The sequence below is a fragment of the Trichosurus vulpecula genome, chromosome 5 (genome assembly GCF_011100635.1).
Source record: "Trichosurus vulpecula isolate mTriVul1 chromosome 5, mTriVul1.pri, whole genome shotgun sequence".
In the NCBI taxonomy this organism is placed as follows: domain Eukaryota; kingdom Metazoa; phylum Chordata; class Mammalia; order Diprotodontia; family Phalangeridae; genus Trichosurus; species Trichosurus vulpecula.
Window position 1 is genome coordinate 273611946 of NC_050577.1, and position 23938 is coordinate 273635883.

General features: G+C 39.0%; 1 protein-coding gene across 2 annotated transcripts in view; it reads right to left on the bottom strand.

The window, feature by feature from the left end:
- Nucleotides 1–23636, bottom strand: part of SCN8A (sodium voltage-gated channel alpha subunit 8) — a 133942-nt gene extending 110306 nt beyond the window's left edge. For both annotated transcript variants that reach the window (XM_036758727.1, XM_036758726.1), the window contains exon 1: nt 23320–23636. In XM_036758727.1, coding sequence (XP_036614622.1) covers nt 23320–23595 — 276 coding nt within the window. In that variant the 5' untranslated portion in view covers nt 23596–23636. The remainder of the gene's footprint in view (nt 1–23319) is intronic.
- Nucleotides 23637–23938: the final 302 nt, after the last annotated feature.

The window sequence follows — 23938 nt, forward strand, 5'->3', positions numbered from 1 at the left end:
CTTCTTCTTGGTGCGTGTTTTGATCTTCCCTGTCACCCTGTCCCTGTTTGCTCATTTTTCAAGTCTATTTCTTGACTTTTAACTCTTTGCTAAAATGGGGCTCTACTTCCAGGATGGAGGAGGTACTGTCCTAAGCTTCAGGGATTTTGTGCAGCTGTTTTCAGAGATCCTTCTAGGGACCTGTAAGTTTTCAGTTCTTCCAAGGTTGTGTGATCTAAGGAGAGGTGCATTAAGTATTCTCCTGGCCTGTGCTCTGGTCTGAGTGACCACAAGTACTTTTTTCTGCCCTGGAACTATGACAAAGGTCCCCACTCTACCGCAGCTACAAAGAATCCCCTGTAATCTGATTAGTTGTTTGGTCCCGTTACAGTCAGTGGGCTGAGAGCTCTGGAAGCAGCCACTGACACTGCTAATTCAGTGGCTCCCAAGGACTGCTCCTTGTGTACTGGAGCCTGTCTGCACTGGCACAGCTGGCACTGGACTACGCTCTACTACCACCCAGTGAGACAGACCTTTCCGGCCATCCTTCTAAGTTGTCCTTGGCTGGACAATTATTTCACCCCATCCTTTTGTGGGTTTGGCTGCTACCAGAACTGTTTTATGGTATTATTTAAAGGTATTTGGGGAAGAGCTCAAGCAAGTGACTCCCTCTGCTCCACCATCTTGGCTCCACCTCCCTGTCAGGCCTTGTTCTTAATGAAGCCTGGCTGGCCCCTTGTAATCATCCCTTCCCTTTCTAGATGTTCACCAACTATCACTTTAATGATCAATCCATTGTTGGTTTCTCCCAGGAACTGAAGGCAAACTCATAGGCCTATTGTTTGCAGACTCTGTTCTCTTATGTTCCTTGAAAATTGTTTGCCCTTCTCCAATATAGTGCTACTTCTCCCATTTCCCGAGATCTTTCACATATCACTGACACTGGCCTAGAAATCACACCTGTCATTTCTTTCAGGAATTGAAGATGAAGTTCATCTGGGCCACATGACAAGAATTCATCAAGAACCACTAGGTGGTCTCTTCCTACATCCTTATTTATCTTGAGCATCAACACTTGGTTAATCACATTTTGTTCTGTCATTTCTAATGTAAAGGTCCACTCTCCTTTGCAGAGAAAACAGAAATGAAAGAACTGAAGTAGACCCGCTTTCTCTGTTGTCAGTTTTCATCTACCCATCCACTCCAAGAAAAGGGAAGATTCCTGATCCTTCCTTTTTCTCCCAATATACCTTAAGAAATAAAAACAATCAACTGCTCTTTTTGTCTGTAGGTTCCTACTATTTTTGGATGTCTCAGCTACTATTCCTTTTCCTTTTCTGTGCCTCCTCTCTGTAGCATCTAACTTTGGATATACACATAGACAGTCTTTGTCCTCTCCCATCCTTTTTAGTTTACAGTCATTTGGATTAGATACCTGCAAATACATTTTTACCAGCCTTTGATAGGTCTACTCCATGTCTGGCAAAGAATCTGTTAGTATTGTAAGCCATAATCCAGAAGTTCAAATCCTATTCTCAGGTACCATTCCTCAGAACACCACCAGCTATTCACTTTCCAAATTAACTTTTCTCTTCTACATCCCTTGTTTTCAATAGAGAACAGGGCAGAAACACAATCATGCCCTGTGGTCTTCCAGTTTCTCATGCAAGACAACAATTGCTGGCAATACTTTTTAGGTTTCTTTTGATATCACTCGTGCTCATGATAATCACTAATAGTGGGTATCTGTCATCCATTTTTGAGGTCTTGTAACATTCTCTGTTATGTTTTTGGTCCATGCCCCAGAAATGCAACAAACTTTCTGTTGCTGTTATCAGGACAACAAAGAGCTGCTTTATTACTCTGTCCTTGATTCTTCACTCTTTCTCATTCCCCATATCCAATCCGTTGCCAGAGCCTACCAATTCTACTTTTGTAACATCTTTCTCATAAGCCTCTTTCTCTCCACTGATATTACCACCTTGATATAACCCTCACCACCTCGTGCCTGGTCTATTGCAAGAAATTTCAGGTTGGTTTCCCTGCCTCAAGTCTCTCCTTAATACACTTCATCCTCTGAGACTCAGCTATCAAAGAGAACTTCCTAAAGTGCAGGTCTGATCACATCACTCTCCTAGTCAATAAACTCTACTGGTTCCCTATTGTCTCCTGGGTCAAATATAAAATTCCCTGTTTGGCTTTTAAAGCCTGTCATAACCTGGCTGCTTCCAGCCTTCTCACATCTTACTTCCCTCTCACCTTCACTTACAGGCTTTTTTCAAGCCTCATGTAAAATCCCATTTTTTCCCACCCTCAATGTTAGTGGGTTTTTTCTCTGAGATTATCTCCAATTTACCCAATATGTATCTTGTATGTACATAGTTGTTTTTTTTTAATTGCCTGTCCCTCTTCCACCATTATATTGTGAGATCCCTGAGGACAGGGGTTGTTTTTGCCCTTCATTGTATATCTAGTACTTAGAACAATGACTGGCACATAGTAGGCACCTAATAAATGCTTGCTGACTTAGCTTGATTCCACCATTCTGACAAGACTCAAGTCTCTCCTCCTTTATCGTAGAATTCTTTTCCTATTGAAATCTGGACTCTCCTTTAGGAACCTTTTACTCCTAAAAACTGGAATGTGGAAAGGTATTCTTCGAGTTCCTTCACCTTCTCCTCCAGGAAGGCAATCAGCCTACACTTGGAGCAAAAATAAGTATTTGGCTATGACCAAAACACAAACATCAAATACTAGATGCCCATCGATGAACAATGTCCTCTACTTTCCATAATTAAGACTGTCAGCCTTATTTCTCGAAATTATTGCAGTTGTTTATACCTCAATCATAAGCACCAGGTTAGAAATTTTTGTAGCTAATTATTATTTCTTAATAACCTGACGACGCCAGCCATCCCCTTTTTTGTCCCAATAATTCTACGAATATAGTAGCCAAAGCCATAACCACCTTCCCATCGATGTTGCACAAATCTCTGATCCGTGTTATTAAATTTGCCCAACTTATCAATTCACTGTACCAATTTACTTAACCCTCTAATTATTCCACTTACCTTTTCTTACTTACCTGGCTTTTTCTTTTACCTTCTTTTACAACTACATTTTCCTTATCCTTCTTGAGAATACTTCATCAGGTTCTACTACCTAATCTTCCTTGTTCCTCCTTAGTCCACTTACATTCTCCTTAATCTTGCTTCTCTTATAACCCAGTAGAAGAATCTGGTCTACTATCTGGGCCTAAATATTGTTCTTCAAAATTTCCTCAATTTCTCCTCCCCCAAATCAGCCTCCACTTCATCATTCTAAATGTCACCAACAAGATTTTCATATTACTGCTATTCAGCCCAGATCCATAGCCCTTCCCCAACTCCTTCTCCCAGGAATAGCAATAAGATGAAATTAGATAAGACTAAGTATTATCCAACCTAAATTTTAAAACTCCTTAAGGGCAGCAAACACTCCTTCCCTTAGATCCACAACCCTATACAGACAATTAAATGCTCATTAAGTTACTGTAACACATGATAAACTTGGTTTATGCTCAGTATTGCTTCATGATGATTATCAACTGCCTCTTTCAAAGTACATTGATAAGGAAAACAAGTTCCATTGGCACAGCTAAACAACTACATTTTGGCCTTCTATTCTCCTTTCCCAAATTAAGCTTAACAGGGTTCTGATGTGGCAGCAAAATGAACACTTCTCAGCCTCCCCGCCCCAACTTCATCACCCTCTACTTAGCTTCCAGAAGTTTTCCTTTTTTCTAGTTTATGTATTTTTTCTAATTTATATTTTAATATTCATTTAAAATTATTTTGATTTCCAAATTCTCTCCCTTCCTCCTGTCCTTCCCCTACCCATGTGATAATAATTATACATGTGAAATCATGCAAAACGTATTTCTATATTAGCTATGTTGCAAAAAGAAAAACAAAGAAAGTGAACAAATTATGCTTCAGTCTGCACTGAGGCTTCATGGGGGTGGATAACATTTTCCTTCATGAGTCCTTTGGATTATCTTGAATCATTGTATTGATCAGAGTAGCCAAGTCTTTCACAATAGATCACCATCAATATCACCGTTACTACGTATGATGTTCTCTTGGTTCTGTTCACTTCACTTTGCATCAGTTCATATAAGTCTTCCCAGGTTTTTCTGAAACCATCCCCCTTGTAACTTCTTATAGCACAATAGTATTCCACCACAACCATAAACCACAACTTGTTCAGCTACTCCCCAATTGATGGACAACCCCGCAATTTCCAATTCTTTGTCACCACAGAAAGAATTGCTATAAATGTTTTAGTACAAATAGGTTCTTTTTCTTTGATCTCTTTGGGACGTGAGACCTAGTAGTGGTATTGCTGGGTAAAAGGGTATATACAGTTTTACAGCCCTTTGGACATAGTCCCAAATTGTTTTTTAGAATGCCTGGACCAGTTTACAACTCCACCAACAGTCCATTAGTGTTCCAATTTTTCCATACCCCTTCCAACATTTGTCATTTTCCTTTTCTGTCATTTTAGCCAATTTGATAAATGTGAAGTGATACCTCAGAGTTGTTTTAATTTGAATTTTTCTAATCAATAGTGATTTAGAGCATTTTTTCATATGACTATTGATAGCTTTGATTTTTTTCTTCTGAAAACTGCCCATTCATATCCTTTGACCATTTGTCAATTGGGGAATGGCTCTTATTTTTAAAGATTTGGTTTAGTTCCCTATGTATTTGAGGAATGAGACTTTTGTCAGAGAAATTTAGTGTAAAAATTAGCTTCCTTAATTTCAAACATTATATTCACACAATGGCTAAGGAACAGAAGAGATGTGGCTGTCTGAAGAGTCTCGGATGCAACTTAACTATGCACCAACCTTACTGGTATGTTTCTTCCTTCCCTGGGTACAAAATGTGTGGTTTTACCAAAAACACGAGTTAAAGGATAAGAGTTTAAAGGGGTCACTGCCCATGGCCTTCGGCCTGGGGTTATCAGCATTATATGAAATCCCACTCCCTGGAGAATCTTTCCAGGTCACAAGTGGAAACTAAAAGGGTGCTTACCCATTGGGGAATGGCTAAACAAACTGTGGTACATTAATAGAATATTATTGTGCCATAAGAAATTATAAAATGTAAATTCAATTAATAAACATTTATTAAGCACCTATTATATGCCAGGCACTGTACTAAGTGCTGGGGATACAGAAAGAGACAAAAGTCTCTGCCCTCAAGGGAACTCACAAGCTCATGGGGGAGACAACAAGCCAACCAGTATGTACAAACAAGCCATATATAGGATAAATAGGAAATAAGTAAGAGAGGTAAGGCACTAGAATTAAGAGGGGTTGGTAAAGGCTTCCTGTAGAAGATGAGATTTTGGCTGGGACCTAAAGGAAGCCAGAGAAGCCAATAGATGGAGATGAGGAGGAGGAACATTCCAGGCTGGAGTCAAGAGATAAATAAGAGTCTTGTTCATGGAACAGTAAGGAAATCAGTGTCCCTGTGTTAAAGAATATGTGTGAGGAGTAAGGAATAAAAAGACTGAAAAGATAGGAAGGGGCTAGGTTTTGAATGCCAAAAGCAGAAGATTTTATATTTGATCCTAGAGGTGGAAGGGCATCACTGGAGTTCACCAAGTGGGGTGAGGTGGGGTGTGCCATTGTTGGACCTGTGCTTTAGGAAAATCACTTTGGTGTCTGGATGGAGAGAGGACTAGAGTGGAGAAGAGACTTAAGGCAGGCAGACCCAGGCAGACCCACCAGTAGATGGCATGAGGGGATGAAGGCTGAGGTATTTGAGAGATGTAGCAAAAGTGAAACCAACAGGCCTTGGCAATAGATTGAATATTAGGGGTGAGGGTGAGAAATAGTGAGGAATACAGGATAACTCCTAAACTGCAAGCCTGAGAGACTGGGATGAAAATGTTGCCTTGTACAAATTAATAAGGAAGGTAGAAGACAGGGATGGTTTAGGGGGAAAATAATGAGTTCCATTTTGGATATACTGAGTTTAATATGACTACTGGATATGAGTTTTGAGGTGTCTGAAAGGCAGCTGGAGATGTGAGGCTGGAGACAAGCAGAGAAGATGAGACAGGATTGGAAGATTTGAGACTAGAGACAGTAATTAAAGCCATGGGATTTGATGAGATCACCAAGTGAAGCAGTATAAAGGAAGAAGAGAAGAGGGCCCAGACAGTAACAAAGGATACTGAAAAGATCTCTATGAACTGATGCAGAGCAAACAGAACTAGAACAATTTATACAATGACAACACTGAAAGACTTTAGAACTCTGATTGATACATTAATAAACCATGAGTCCAGATGGCTGAAGATGAAACATGTTACCTATCTCCTGCCAGTGAAGTGAGGGCCTTAAAATGCAGAATAAAACATATGCTTTTGATGGTCAATACTGGAATTTGTTTTGATGAACTATGTATATTTGTTATTAGGGTATTATTTTTAATGGATCAATGGGAGAGCAGTAGGAGGGAAAAATACTACTCTTCCAACTGAAATTCAGAATCAGTGATACAAGTTGCTCCAGCAATTTTTCAGCCTAGATATCAGACTCTGTTTTTTCCTCAGTTAGACTAATTTGCTGTATTACAATTTTAATATTTTTATTTTTAACTTAATGGGCAACAAGAAGCATTAAGGCAAAGTTAGATGGCCCTTGCCCTGATTTCAGGTCTTCTTCAATCCTACTCCATCCCTATGTTCCCATAGCTTTCCCCCATCCCCCAATTCCTCTAGTTATTCAGTGTCACTTACAGAACTGCCAAACAAACCTCTCATTCTAAAGCCAGACAGCCTTCAACCTCTAAGGAATGTTCTCTGGATGAGGCTGGTTGATTGCCCCACACACAGATACAATCACTGAAATATTGGTGTGTGTTTGGGTGGGGGGTGGGGGGAAGAGATAGTATATGAGAGGTCTGGGAAAATGTTGCGCTTCTGGAATTGCCAGTCCAAGGAAACATAAGTACAAATCTCAAAATTGTTCAGCTACCAAAACAGTGATGCTTTGTCATACCTAAACGATCCAGTCCCCTTATCATGTTAGCACCCAACAGAGTATCTGATACAAGGCATACACACAACAAACATCTGGTTCATATAATCTTACATTCTTTCAGTCCTTCAAACAGGACAAACTGAGGACCAAGAAAGGGAGCAGTTGGGACGTCTTAGAGTATAATCTCTCCTCCATCTATTTTTAGTTATAAAATAGAAGGTCATCAATCTCTAAGGTGAAGGAGACACACTAGAAAGTGATCATTGCTTAAATCATTAGGATTCTTTTTACAGGAGTTTCCTCTAGAAGTTTGGACAAACAACCTCTCTTAACAACTCAGGGTTTTAAAAGGGATTCTCTCACTGTCTGGAATGTCCCCATTCCACTTCCCTTTTTATGAAAGCAAAGAAGTCAGTTTGCACACATTCTCCTGATTAGGAAGCTTTCATTCCATGGAGCTAGCTTACTGCCCCCTGGACAGACTCACTGATATGATGACAAGGAGAGAACTATTAGATCTCAGAGCCCCAGGGCATGTGCAGCTAGTCTTCAAACGTCAATAAGCTTTTCTGAGTATCAGGAACTACTTGAAGAGGATTCACTCAACCAATATTGATCTTGTCCAACTACTGCGTGTAAGTCACTGTGCTGTGAACAGCAGAGGACACACAGAGATCAAACAAGACAATCCTTATCCTCATGACACTTAGCTTGTCTTCAGCTCCTCTGAGAATAAGAATGAAATTATCTTGCTTCCAAACACAGTGGCTACTTTACAGAACTTAGCTAAGTTTCCTCTTTCACTCAACCCACCCATTCAGAGGGAGCAAGGTAGCACAGTGGAATAGAGTGCTGGGTCTGGAGTTGGGAAGATCTGAGTTCAAATTTGGTCACAGACATTTCCTAGCTGCGGGACCTGCATAAGTCACAACCACCGTCAGTTTCCTCAACTGTAAAATGGAGATCGTAACAGCATCTACTTCCCAGAGCTGTTGTGAGGATCAAATGAGATATTTTTGAAGCATTTAGCACAGTTTCTGGCACATTGTAGGAGCTTAATACATTCTTGTTTCCTTTGTTCTTTCCTTCTCTCATAAATACTCACCCACTCAGAAATCTTACCCTGTCTGTGAATCTTGACCCAAAGCCACTTTTGCCACCTACCTCTAACTCTGTCCCTATACATAAAATCTTCTTAGTTGTGGGATATGGCTCATGTCTTCAACAGGCTGACCCTCATCTAATTTTATTCTCACCAGCCATATACTCTAATCAATATATACAATCAATACAATTTTTGAGTTCTCCTCTTGCTCCAATGGAATGGGATAGGAAGTTCACAAAGGGCTAAGGAGGAAATGGGTCACCACACATGCTTCTCCTCAGCCCAGCCGCGCTAGCCTCAAGGAACACCAGTAATATTAGCAAAAAGCATCATGTACAGCAGCATCATGTAATTCCAAGTACCAAAAGAAAAATAGATACTATCTTTACAGTGTATCATAGCCTGTATTATTGGGAGTCAGAACAGCATTTGAACTTGAACAAATGTTTGAATCTCTATGGATCTTAGTTTTCTAAAGTGTAAAAGGATTCTACAGTCTTCCAACTGTAAAATGTTATGATCCATGCTGTCAGTCAAACTTGGTACATTAGACAGTTTTGCTTAAGTATTCTTTCAGGAAAGGGGATATTTATTGGTGGTATTCAAACAAAAGTTATCAATTATGTTCTACAATTCTGAAGAGGGTCTGAATCATATATTACAGTGATTATATATCCTATCATAAAATGTGATAGAATAGGGAAGCAAAAGTAGAAACACTGATTTTTTTTAACCTTCCTGTCAAGTTTGAACATTTTTCTGCAAAAGACTTAGCTATTTAGAGAATGAATTCCTTCATGTACCAAGCTGTAAGCACTTTTTTCAACTAGTTACCTGGAAAAGTAACTTTGATAATGACAAAGCATGAGTTAGCCACTCTGGTTTCAGCCAGCACTGGGGGATCAGCCTCTGAGATGAGTCCACATGCCAAGAACCAGTTTCTCCCAATTTTGATTAAGTTCCCTAGAACAAATTTAGCATTCCTTACTGTATGTTTGCATGAATCTCCCCTATTACTTTACATACCAACCCCTCAAATGTCTAGAGTCAACATGAAACCCTTCTCAGTTATTTGTTAACTGGTCTAGTTCTAGGAGACTTAAACACTAGAGTTGGCACGACTTGTGCTAAGAATTCATCGATAAGAAATCTGGATAGGGAAAATTCTCCATGGGCTCTTTTTCTAAAATAACCACTTGAATCAAAGAGAAAATTACTTGGTCAAACTCATCATCACAACTGTATATTATTAAATGAAGTCTCTGGGCTAGTCCATGAAGAATTCATCTCTCTTTAATTAAGAATCCAGCATTATTGACTATATTAGTCCCCCTTGCTTACTTCCAATGTAAACCTAGACGATTTAACAAACATTTATTAAATACCTAATGGAGGCAGTGTTAAGTGCTCTGGGAGATTCAAGGACAACATCTGTACCTTCTAGAAGCTTCCAGTATCATAGGAGGTACATCAAGACTTTGTAAAAACTCACCATTTCTCTTTAAATTTGTTTTGTTCCTCAGCCTGCAAATACGCATATTGGAATGATGACATTTTTAGGATGAGGTGGAGTACAATTTTAAAATTAACTGTCCAAGGCTTGAGGATTTGATAGTACTCTGCTTACGCTATCTTTTGGGAGAAATTTCCCCTTTAACTATGTACCAACTGTAAATAGGCTAAAACCAGCCATTTGGTAACCATCCTCTACCTTGTTTTGTTAAAGACCACCAGAAAATAAAGGAAATAGATGAATGAATAAAAATATCTACCAAAATTATTAAGATATCACCACAGATAGAAATCAGGCAAAGCTACCTATCAGCCAGGGTTTCAACATCTAGCGATAAGCCTCTCTGAATTTTAGCTGGCCTGGTCTTCTAATGCTGGGTCTATACTTGAAGACTTTCTAGCCTGGCAGGATGGATCTGTCAAAGCTTAACGGCATAATCTTAGGGAATACAGGGATACACATAAGCCAAGATAGAATATCAGAATAGATCAGAATAGAAATTTAGTAGATGACAAATACAAAAAATCCCCTACAAGAAAAGTGAATTAAGATTGATCCCAATGGGAGACTTTCGATCCAGCTATTAGATCCAGCTATTAAAGTACAGGTGTGTGGACACTACTGTTCAGGGCATGGCTTTTGTAAGGGGAATTATAAAGCCACCATTTTCCATTGATGAATGGAAAAGTTAGATCCCCCACCTAAACAGTTTACAACAGTCTTGAGTTTGTATACTGCTACAAGTTCCCTGGCCAGAACCTGTTTATTCTGTCTACTCTAAACTATGTGGTTCACTGAGTAGCTTCCCTTCCCTCCCTTTACAGTTGGCTATTGTTAACCATTTCAGAAGGTCATAAATTTAGAGATGAAGGGGACTTCATGGGCCATCTAAGCCTTTCAGATGAGGACCCTTGAACCTCAGAGAAGTTAAGCAACTTGTCCAAGCTCACACAGTAAGTAGCAAAAGCCTAATTTTAAACCCAAGTCCTCTGACTCCAAATACAGCATTCTTTTTGTTATACTTTTACTTATACTTTCTGTTATACTGTTACTGCTGCCCCATAGACAGTGTTCCTATTTTACAGAGGAGGAAACCAAGATTCAGAGATTGTAAGTGACCTTCCCTAAGTCACACAGCTAAAAAGTGAATTTTGACTCAAAGGTATTTTGAATCTTTCCATTTCACCATGATGCCTTGGTAGTACCATGACAAAAGAGAAGCTTTTTATCCTGTGTTCAAAGGGGACATGGAGTAGAGAACTTAAGCCTTTGATGTGCTAACATGGAGTGAAGGTTTGCTCAAGAAGAAAATCCAGAAGAATGGGTCTTTCAGCTAGACAACCATGTCCCATCCTGGACAAATCCCATCTGCTCTCTAAAAAACACGCATTCTGGTTCTCTGGGGCTCACTTCAGATAGATAATGTAGGCACAGTTCTACAGCAAGCAAAGATAAGTTAACAAAAAAGGAAAAAGACAAATGTTGGAGGGCTGTAGGAAAACAGATTTTTTAATGCACTCTTGGTGGAGTTGTGAATCAACAATTCTGGAGAGCAATTTGGAATCATGCCTAAAAAACTATTAAACTGTGTATCCCTTTTGACCCAGAAACCCTACTAGGTTTATACCTCAAAAAAGATCAAAGAAAGAGGAAAAGAATCCATATGTACTAAAATATTTATAGCAACTCTTTTTGTAATGGCAAAGAATTGGAAAGTAAAGGGTTGCCCATCAACTGGTTAATGGCTGAACAAGTTGTGGTATATGAATATGATGGAATACTATTATGCAATAAAAAATTATGGAGATAGTTTCAGAAAAAAAACTGTTTTCCTGAAAGAAGAATGGAAGACATATGAAATGATGCAAAGTGAAGTAAGCAAAGAAGAACAATTTACGCAGTAAGAGCAATATTGTGAAGATAATCAACTTGGAAATATTTAGTAACTCTCATTAATATAATGACCAACCACAATTCCAAATTCCTCAAAATGAAATATACTATCTAGTTCCAGATAGAGAAGTGATGAAATCAGAGTGAAGATCAAAGAATATTTTCTTTCTTTCCTTCCTTCCTTTCTTTCTTTGACATGACTTACGCAGCAATTTGTTTTCATGACTATACATACTTGTAATGGGCTTTGTTTTTCTTGCCTTTTCAATGGATAGGTGAATTGGAGGGAGAAGGGAGAGAATTTGGAATAGAAAGTAAAATAAAATTGAATTACAGCAAGCAAAAACACTTCTGCCCTAACCTTTCCTCTAGCTTCAATGGGGTATGCTTTTCTACAATGTAGTCTCCTCCATCTTTCTATCTCTCCTTGACCTTTCCTTATTCCCATCCTACTAATGCCTGGAATCTTCTACCGTCCACTTTTCTTGCTTTTAATTCTCAAATCCTGAAAGTACTAATGGGGAAAATCCCCAAGCCATGCTAAGTGAATCTCCTAAATGTATGCTAACCACTAACTAGGTCTTCACTACTGTATTAGGTTGGGAGCTCCTTGCGATCAGGGACTGTCTTTTGCCTTTATTTGTATCCCCAGAGCTTGATCCAATGCCTGGCACAAAGTAAGAGCTTAATAAATGCTTGTTGACTGACTAGATGGCAAATGTTTCATTCATCCTTTATTGATGCACTAACATATCCCGCCCCCCCAAATTTTAAAAACACCCTCTTCCCTCAAGTCCTCAAGTCTAGCTCTACGTATGCACCTGGCAGATAATCTTGACTCTCATTTTTCTGAGAAGATGAAGGCCAATGGACAGGAGCTCCCTCATTTTTCTTCTTCCGCACCTCAAAGATCTGTCTTAGTCCTCTCCCCTTTTCTTCTGGTCTCAGAGGAAGAGATGAACTTCTGCTACAGCTAATCCTTATGCTTGTATTTCCTCCTTTTGACTCCAAAGAGCAATGAGTTCAGAAACCTTAGGCATTCAAGCCTCAGCTCTACCATTTACAATCCTTGGGTAAACTACTCAAGCTTTCTCAGCTTTGGTTTCCTCATTTGTAAAATGGGAATAGTAATATTTGCTGTATTTACTTCATACTGATATTGAGATAACTTATGTAAAGCACTTTGTGAATATTCAAGTGTCAGCCATTACTCCCTACTATCTCTCTGGTCTCTTACTATCTACATCCCTACCCACTCATCTTGTTATTGTGTCTCCTACTAAAACTTTGGAGAAAGAAATTTCCCCACTCTGAGCCTTAGTTTCCTTACCTCTAAAATGGAGATAATATACTTCACAGGGTTATTGCAAGCAAACTGCTTTGTAAACCTTAAAGTACTCTATAAATTGAGCTAGTCTAATCTTCAAAAAGAAGCTTTCTTTTCACACCATAATCCCCTCTCCCTCCCCCCCCTCCAATGATCATTGCCTTTCTTACCCTTCACTGTTACTTCTAGAATGAGTAATCTATACTTGCTGAAATTCCTCACCACTCACTCCTCAGCCTCCTCTAATCCAGCTTCTGTCCTCATCACTCTACTGAAATGATGCTCTCTTATGAATGACCACTTAAAGGACATATGCTCTTCTCAGTCCTTGTCTTCCTTTACCTTGCTGAAGCCTTTGACATGGCTGAACCACCCTCCACCCTCCAAACTCCCACACTCTCCTTATCTGGCTCTGTGTCTCTTCTGGTTTTCTTCTTACCTCTGTGTTCCTTCTTGGTCACTTTTTTGGTCACTGGTTTTTCCTCCTTCTTCTTCCCACTATATGTTAGCATACCTCATGGCCTTGTTTATAGTGTTCTTGTGAGTTCTTTTTAACCACTAAGCAGATAACACTCCAAATTCATGTATTTACTTCTAACCTCCACCCTAAGTTCTAATCCCACCTTTCCAAATGCCTGCTGAATATTCCATTTCTAGACAATTTGCTGACATCTCAAACTCAACACATCTAGAAGTTAATTTATTTTGCTCCTCAAACCTTTGCCTTTTTCCAAGCCTTTCTATTAATGGTGCCATCATCCTCCCAGTCACCCATCTTGAAACTATAAGACAGCTCTGACTTTGCCTTCTTTCTCAACTTTAATATTCAAACAGTTGCCCAATCCTATCACTTCTATTTCCATTCCCACTTCAAATTCCCTAGTTTAGGTCCTCTTTGCCTCGTACCTAAACTATTATAACAGATTCTAAATTGGTCTCCCTGATACCAGTCCTTCCTCTTCCCAACAAAGCCGCCAAATAGTCTTCTTAATACACAGTTCTCACAAAATCACTCTCCTGCTCAAAATCCCCCAGTGGTTCCCTAGAGTTTCTTGAACAAAATATCAGGCTTATTTCACGTCACTCCCTTTTCTTCCCAGTACACTCCACCTAAACTCAACTACTCACCATTCCCTGACCTTGTCCACTTTTTCCTATCTATGTACATTTGCATCCATTATTCCTCATACCTGAAAGCACTCCCTCCAGATCTCTGCCTGTTGGATTCATTCTCTTCCTCCAAGAAATAGCTCAGGCACCACCTCCTCCACAGATAGTGACTTCTTCCACCTCTCATTAGAAGAGATCATCGCCTTCTTGAATCTCAAAAGAAATTATCTCCCTTTCTCACATCACTGCAATCTCTATACTTAATCCTTGTCTCTTTCCTTTACTGGTTTTATAAATGTCTTTAATGCAAGAATTAATGTCAGTTTTCATCTTTGCATCCCCAGTATCTAGCACAGAGTAGGTACTTGAGAAGTTTTTGGTGATTCAAATACTGAAAAAAGTTCAGATCGTTTGCCACCATAATTATTTAGAAATTATCCTGAGTGACAAGCCCCAAACTATTTATCCTAATTAATGGTACAGGTGTAGTTCCCTCAGGACAAGCATATTATATATTCTACTCCAGCTATTAAAAGGGAAATCCTTTATTACCTCCAAATTACAGACCAATTAGCCTGCCAAGTATTTCTTCCAACTCCTATACCAGCTTTAGCCTTAAAAAAATTACAGGAATGAATCTCCTAAAATATTGTCTTAGATGAAGAGCAAACAAGATTCAAGTATAATTCATGATGTAGGAAACAACAACCCCCAAAAAGCATTTTTCTTTATGCTGATGGCATGGCCTTGGCCTCCTTTGTTAGGTAAAATCTTAAGAAGCAATTGGATTTTGGTTACTTGTTACCCAAAAAAAAAAAAAAACTACTTAACTTCAATTACACTAAAATTAGTTTTTGTATTCGGTAAGCATTCACCCACATTTGAATGTTCAAATAATCTCATCCAAAAGGCCAATTTATTCAACTATTTAGAGGTATGTGTTGCAGCTAGCTCAGTCCACAAAGTCATCCATCAGGAAGCAGTTCTTAAAATTCCACAAAGGACCAAAGTTATTTTTTGGTAATTAGTTGGTAATATATCTCCAAGCCTTTAAAGATTCTTAATTTTTTTTGACAAAAATCTGCTCACCAGGGCAAATTGCAAATTCTCTATACTTAAAATGTGGCTTTTGTGAGTTGTTAGAGCCAAAAATCCATCCCCTTGCAGCCAGTCTAGTCATGAGCCCTTTTACTAGTCCACAGAAACAGACCTGCAAGTCCATCCTTGGGCCCATATTAAAAGCTTTTCCATCTTGGTAGTACCTGCTGGTTCTTGTTGTCTTTTGGCATAACCTCTGAGAATTACAGTTCATCACCATAGCCCAAACAGGCATTTATGGGAAGGCAACTGATGATACTTGTCCTAAATTTTTTTTCAGCTCAAAATTCTTCAATCAATGTGACACTGACGTCACTTTTCTCTTTTATGTCTTCTAGCATCTAAAATGTCTGATTCTCACTTTAACCAACAACAAAGTCTGTCTCTAGGTAAATCATGAATTTTCTGTGATCCAGAGCCAAAGGCTTGTTTAACAAATCTGGTAATTTCATAGAGCTAGTCCAATAACACTTTAACTAGTGAGTCCATGATTTTCTAAATGCCTTTATTGATTTTTTTTGTTTTTAAGTTACACATGCAGCCTTTATGGAATAGGAAACAGGAAAACGTTCTATTTGAAGGACATTTTTAGTCTTTAGCAACACCATAGTTGAAAATTTTACCTACTTTTCTTTATTTAGTGCTAATACAACATATTCCTACTTAAATTTAGTTACAGGAAAGAGTTAGTTCCTACAGATAATAAACTTCCTTTTGGTAGAAAATGAAAACTACATAGCTCTAGTTTGCTTTAGCTCTTTTTGTTTCAAACAAATAGAGTCCTTTTTGCCTTGGTTCACAGGAGACTTATAACCAAATTTAGTGCTCTAATGTAGTAATCAGCTCATCTCAGGTGACTGGTAATATTTACTCAGCTTCCTTGGATGGGCTCTATTCAACTGCTTTCTATACCATCCAGTTCCGTTCTATCTCATATTAAGTTCATCTTTTCAGTTATAAAACTATATCTAACTCTTTTGAAAGTAGACAAGGTAATAATATTCAACAATAATAGCTTCTACCTTTGGACAATTTGCATTTCTTAAGGAGTTAAATGCTAATTCTTACTGGTAACTCTTTCCTATGTATTTATCCAAGTAGCAAGAAAGTCAGCGGGTCAAAAGAAAACAGAGCTAGCAGATACTAAGGCTACCTGGGCCTCCAATGCCCAATTGTCAGTGCCCAGGCCTCCATCTCATTCAGCAATTAACCTGCTACATGTCAGAGGAGGAATGAGGGATCACACTACAATCAACATGAAATTTTAGGATGGTAAACTGAAACAGTATAGCCTAGCTTTAGAGGGAGAGAGACTAGAAAGATGGAAGGTAGGTAGAAGTCAAATCGATGAAGAGAAAAAGAAAGAGAACACATTCAAGCACTGGACAGAACACTGAGAAAATCTGTTGATTACATTCCCTGAAAATTCCATGTTATCAGATTCAATTAGGCCTTTACTGCAATAACTCTAACTTTCTTTTCATCTCTTATATAGTCCTGTTACATTTCCCCCAGTAATGATTCTAGACCTTTTCCATAAGCCCTAACCCCAATTGTACTTTGCTCACCCATCAGGAGGTTTCACTTTCTACTTTACACTAAGTTGGAGGCCAGTGGATATGTGTCCTTATTTGCTCTCCTTCACACTTCAAAATTTCTCCATCTCTTCAACCATCATATCTCCTTTTGTCCTCTTGTCTCAGGAAGAAGTAGGTCTCGTCTCCTTCCTGGGCAAAACACTCCATTTTGCTCTTAATCCTATATCCCCTGCTTCTTCAAGAACCCTGCTCCATCAATAATTCCTTCTCTCTTGCACTCCAATCTTTAATCTCACCCTCTCTATTAGTTTGATGTATAAACATGCTCAAGTCTTCCCATCCTAAAATAAAATTTCCTGCCATTCCCTATTCCTTTCACTGCCAAACATTTGAAAGAGTATTTATTCTACACCCATTCTTAGTATTCACTTCTTAGCAAAGTGCCCTCACTTCTTACAATCTCACCTATCTTCCTAACTAGGCTTATCTCTTACACTGGCTCTTTGAGTCAGGGAGGGAGAAGGGGAGAGAAAGGACAGGACTGTTATTTATCTCTGTATTGTCTCATAATTGTTTGTTGGATAAATACCATTTCAAATAACATAAACCAAAAAGGAATGCATCCCATTCCCAATAACTATCTCTTTCCTTTTACTGTGGGCTCAGATGCAAAGAAGGCATAGTAACATGAACAGCTAAGGAAAATGAACCAAGATTACAGAGAAAGGCAGAGAGTTTTCAAGGAACAACAGAATCATAAAGTTAGGGCTGAAAGAGACTTTAGAGACCATCTAGTTCACCCTCCTCATTATACAGACAAGCAAACTGAGCAGTCAACATACAATATGAACTTGAGGTGGACAGAGACATTATTATTCTTCTCCTCCACTCCCTTTTGGCACAAAATTGACTGTTATGGCACTGGTAGAAAAGACAGTGTATCTCACCTCTCTGCTGTTTTTTGGCTTACTAACAGAGATGAGAACACTGCTGCTAGTACTAAAAAGTTATTGGTAAATGTTACTAGATTATTACTGGGGTGTTGCTTTTTCCTTCTTTATTGGCAAGGGAAATGTAATTACCCTTTAGAGAAGAGTAACCCATGCACACAAAGGTAGTGAGTGATTAACATCAAACTGGAGCAAGGGCTAGGTAGTTGTAATGGTAATTTAAATTGGAAGATCTTTTCTACCCATTAATAGGCCCATGTGACCTGCTTATGTCACAGGAAGCCCAAGTCACATGTGGTAGGAGGAGCTTCCTGAATGAGAGGAACAGGAAATGCTCAGAGCTGTCAGAGCTGAAGGAGAGAACAGATGTGTGCTAGCTGTGCTGTGAGTGCTTGTTGGTGGCAAGGCCCCAGCAAGGGGCAAGAATGGTTTTAAGATGGAGTCATTCTTTGCTGTGATGTTGTGTATTAATTTTTTTCCTGCTATGATGGATTGGACTTATTGGTTTGGGGATCTACTTCTCTGGTGTTCTGAATAAATGGTTTACTTCTTCTACCTTCTATATGGAGGTCTCTTATATTTTGCGATACAGAACTACATAGGCATATTTATAATTATCTATCATCTATATTGTGATTATTGCCTCGCTAATACAGTAGTGAACTCTTTTCTTCCCCTACCATCAATAAACATGTCATCTACCTATGCAATGGATTGGTTAATTTAATGCAGTGAAAATACCTCTAACCAAATGCTTTTTCAATCTACAATCACCACCAGCATCAGGGTCCTTGTATATATATAAAGACTGCTAGATTTGGAGTCAGAAGACTTGGGTTTGGAAAGCAGGAAAGGGGAAGAGATTTGGGGTAAGGGAAAGAAGAGAGGAAGTCATGCGTATCCACATATACATCTACACACAAGTATACTTCACCTAATAAAAACTTTTCACTTGTGTGACCTTGAGAAAGTTACTTAAACTCTCTAGACTCCAGCTTCCTTATCTGCAAAATAAGGGGATTGGGCTAGATAACCTCTACCGTCCCTTCCAGTTCTAAATTCACAATTCTGGGGTCCAAGTCTATTACACAGCTCTGATTGAGAGCCCATGTTTCTGCAGATAACTTGAATGCTGTTCTCCCAGCAATAATATTCTCAGGCTATGACCAAATCATTTTGCTCAATACTTAAGATTCTTCCACTTTCTTTTTTCAGAGAAAAAAATACAAAGACCTAACAAATTGCAGCAGTTATTCAGGAACAGAAATCAAAAATCAGTTCCATTTTCTTGACTGCATATTCTCCTGACAAGCTATAAAAGAAATAAGACAAGAGCAGAAGGGGAAAAACTGGGGAGAATTAGAGAAGAAAAGGGGACCAAGGAAGGGACAGGTAGAGTGAAATGTGTGTGTAAGATAATTATGTACTCTATATATTTAACACATACGCATAAGTATATACATACTATATATAAATTATACCTATAAACATACACAAGTATCCTTCACTTTATATAATAAAGTTTTTCCCCCTAAAAAGCTCCAAATCAGGCATTTTTAAGCTTTTGTGGGAGCGCTTTGGCAGTCTAAGGAAGGCCCTCTTCTCAGAATAATGTTTTAAATGCATCACAAAAGGAAGTGAAAAATGGTTAGTGAAGAATAAAGATGGCTTTTCCCCCAACCCACCCCCATCTAAGTTCATAACCCTTTGAAAGCTATCCACAGACTCTTTGGTGATCCACGGACCCCTATTGAAAACTAAAATACTGTCAACCAGCATGCCAATACTTGAAAGATCTATGATATGTACACCTATTCCTCTCGACTATGATGGCAACCTTTCAACACCTTAGTAAATTGTCTTAATGAGATGATATGGCTGTAAAATGTATCATCTGACAGCCAATCCAGTGATGAGCTTCTCCTAACTTAAATAAGCTGGCCTTTGAACAACAGACATTCAGTCCATTTGCTGAATTGTTTCCCAGCTTGATGTCTCCCAGCTTCGGAGGGCTTGCAAAGACTAGCCTGCTACTGACTCAGACATAAAGACACACCACACCATAAAGAGATGCCAGAGTAGAAAGTTGTAAACAAAAATATTTTAAATGTACTAGAGAAGTTCCCTACTTAAAGGAACTTTGGAATGAATCCATTGATAATGTAAATTATAAAACTGCTCTCAATTTGATCTGTTTGGAATTTGGATTATTTACATATCACACTTATGCCTAGCAATATGTTTGTGATAGAAAGGATAAAGATACCAGGTACTAGGTTTAGGAAACAGGCAAGGGGCAGGCAAAAAGTCTATGGGTTAAGTTAAAATGTGGCACTTAGGGATGGTCTTTATTAGAGCACTGGACTTGGGAGTCAAGAAGTGCTGCATTCAAATCCAGTTTCAGACATTTACTAGCTGTGTGTACCTAGGCAAGTCCCATAATCTCTTTATCCCTCAGTTTTCTCATCTGCAAAATGGGGATAATATAGCATCATCTCCCAGGGTGGCTGTAAAAAAGATAAAATGAAACAATATATGTCAAGTGCTTTGCAAATCTTAAAGTCCCATGTAAATGCTAGTTACTGTTATTATTATTATGATTACAGTAGTTGTTGGCTTTTAATTCCACAGAACTTTAATATTGCTTTCTTTGATTATCTTACTGAAGGGGTTAAGATTCACAGAGGATTTCAGCTACCCAAGCAATTACTGGAAATAACACAGCTGACGGAATAAAATTTAATAAGGCAGTAGTGTTGATTGGAAAGTATTTTTTGATTAAAATTTGAGATATATGATTAAAAGGAAGGGGAAAAAGCAAGAAAATCAAGTTTAAAGAAGGTAATTTTAAAAGCCTTAGGAAAGTAGGAGCAAGAGAGCCCCACCCTTCCCACTCCTACCTATGTGAAAAGAACAAGAACAAAAGTGTTCAGGAAAAGTTCCATGTGCTCTGAAGAGGTCATATGTTCACTGAGCACAGAAACAGAAGGAAATGATACCAGCATATAGGAAGAGGTAAGTTTAGTTGACTAACATGCCTAACAGAAGGATTCTAGCAAAGACAAAGTACTCTAAGACATGAAAAACTTAGATTGAGAGAATCACAGATCCAAGTAGCAGGCTGAGACTGCAGACTTAGGAGGAAAGGTGAAAAGAGCTCCTTCTTTAGCTGAGAGAAGGATGAGGCCCTAGCATGAAGTCTGGGGCTGGCAATCTTATTTAAGTGCTTTCTAGCCTCATGAGTTTTTGACTGGTGAGCTAATTCCCCTGTGTTCCTAGACAGATGTCAGGCTGAAAGGAAGTCCTGGCTAAAAAGGCATGATACATAGGATCAAAAATTTGAAATTAAAGTTTTAGAAAGCATAGAGATTTCTTTAAAAAAGAAAAGCAAAACAAAAAAACTAGTGAAAAACCCAGGACTTGAAAGTATAACGTGTTGGTTACTTCTGAGTACATTTTTCACTGTAATGATAAGGCAAATGGTAGAAGCCAAATATTCTTTCACACAAAATTGCCTCCGTAGCACAGCTCTGCCAGCATTATATCTCCCCCAGCCAATAAATAAAACTGGTCAGGGATTCCAAGGTCTGTACTCTTTGGCACCATTTAACAGTCTCCACTGCCCAGACACACTGTGAAGGTGTTGTCAACTGAAAGCAGCAGCAGGAGGTTGAAAAACCAGTGAAATGGTGCACAAAGGAAAGCTGGACTCCAGCTATTAGTTTTTTAATATATTTTTTCACGTATAAGCAAGGGTTTCAGAAGTGAGTGGAAGGAAAGAGAATAAGCACTTATATGGCACCTGAGTGCCAGAATCTGTGCTAAGCGTTCTTTACAAATACTATCGCATTTGATCCTCAAAACCCTGGGAGGCAGGTGATATTACAACTTCCATTCAGAAGACCATCATTCAAAAAGTCCGATGTGTCACTACTGCTAACACTTAGTTCTCATCTTAAAAATTCAAACAGTTGGCCATCTTTACCTGAATCAGGACTTTATAATCTCAGAAAACTGAAAAAGAGAGACAGGGGTGGGAAGGGGGAGAGAGGGAGAAAGAGAGAGGGAAAAGGAGGAAAGAGAGAGGGAAAAGGAGAGAGAGAGAAGGAGAGGGAGAGGAAGAGGGGGGGGGAGAGAGAGAGAGGGAGAAAGAGAGAGGGAGCGAGAGAGAGGGGGAGGGAGAGAAGGGAGGAAGAAAGAGAGAAGAAAGAAAGAGATGAAAGAGACAAGAGAGTGAATGAGACAAACAGACATTTTAAATAAATGTCGGGCAGAAAGAGTAACCTGATAAGTTATATTGAAAAGCTTCACATTTATTGTCAAGGAACTTTTTTGCCCCATGATCACCTACTTTATCCAACAACACAGAAGGAAAGCTCAAAGGCATCTTCCATATTCACAATCCAAATTCAAAATTAAGTTTTTAAAAAGTGAGAATCAAAGAATCTAGGGGTTGGAAGGGACCTAAATGGCTACCCAAGAATTAAAAATTTAATCCCTATTTGAACCCCTCCAAGGAAGTGTGCCTCCCAAGGCAGCCCATCTACTTCTGGACAATAATTCTAACTATTAGGAAGTGTGTCCTGACCTCAAGCCTAAATTGAAATCTTTCCTGGTTCTGTACTCTACTTCCAAAAGAGAACATGTCAAATCTCTCTTCCATAGGCCAGCCTTTCAAATACCTGAGGTCAGCTCTCACATTCTGAGTCTTCTCTTCTCCAGGCTAAACATGTTTACCTCCTTCAATTAATTCATGTGACACAGACTCAAGGATTTTGATCATCTAAGTTGCCCTCCTCTGGATATTTTCCAAATGATCAATATCCTTCTTATACTGTGATAACCAAAATTAAACACAATACTCCAGAGAGATGTGATGAGGCAGAGCACAGTAAGACTAGCACTTCCTGTTCCTGGAAGCTATGTTTCCCAGGGCAGTCCAACATTTTGCTCCAGGGTTCCTTTATATAGGGAGCTTTTACATTGCATTTAAAACAATTTGATTTAGTACCTTCCTCTCCAGTGCCTACTAAAACCTCCAGACTTTTTATAGAACCATGCCTCCCTCATCTCATATTTATGAAATTAATTTCTTGAACCCAAGAGTAGGACTTTACATTTATCCCTCTTGAATTTCACTTTAATTGATCCAACTCAATGCTCTAACCTGTCCCTCCCAACTTTATGTCATCCGAAAATTTGGTAAGTGTGCCATCTATTTCTTTATTCAGGTCATTGATAACAAAAATATTAAATAGTCTAGAGGTGTTATTTAACATATCAAGCAAACTCAGATACCTAGGGCACTCTACTGGAGACCTCCTGCCCTGGTGACAATGACCCACTAATAACTACTACAGCTATCTAACCCATTCCGAATCCATCTAATTAGATAATAACATCTAGCCCACAGGTCATCTTTCTCCACAAGAACAATGTAACACAAGCTTTGCTTACCAAAAGCTTTGCTAAAACATTGATGAGCTTTCATTTCTCTCATCTACTAGTTTAGTAATCTGATCAGGTTAGTTTGGCATGAGCTGTTCTTGATGAAGATGTAATGCCTTGGTAATCACCATTTCCCTTTCTTATTGTTTGCCAAGCATCTATCACATACATGAGAACCAGGCGAAAGAAAACATTTTCCCATCTTTTCCAACCTGTAGCAAAGAGGTTAAGATGCCTCCCCATTCCCATCCCCATACACCTGTTAGTCCTGCCTCCAACCCAGAAATGGGTGTCCAAGGCTTCTCTTCCTCCAACTCACTTTCTGTGTCAAATAGTACGGGTCAAAGTCCTCCAGGGGTACAGCAACAAGGCCTTGTGGGATATCCCCATAGATGAAAGGCAAACTCTTTCCTGCCTCCAAGTCACTGTTTGGCTTGGGCTTGCTGTCCTCGTCATCATCCCGGTGGCTGCCATCCTGCTTTGGTGGCTTCTTGATCTTATCCTCAGCAATTCGCTTCTCAATGTTAGCCAGGGACTCAGGGGTGAAAGGCTTGAAACTATCAGGGCCTGGTGGTGCAAGCAGCCGAGCTGCCATCTTCTCATCCTGCAGCAGCTTTGTTCGTTAGTTATATTGCATTCAGGACAGGTCAACTCTGGAAAGAAACAGGAACACACACAACATTACAATCATTGAATTAAAAGGAGGCCAGAGAAAACCATCTTATTCTCAACTTACATCCATATCCTTTGCAACCTGAGAGTAGCGTCTTATGTTCCACTAACAGTTACTTTTCTCTTCAATTAACTTGTGACAGTTATTGGGCATACCTTTCAATTCAAAGCCTCTAACTGTTAACCTATAATGATACTGAGACACTACAAGTTATCCCTTCCACATAGCAAGGGTTAGGGATGCGGTGCCCTCATGATCTGGATAA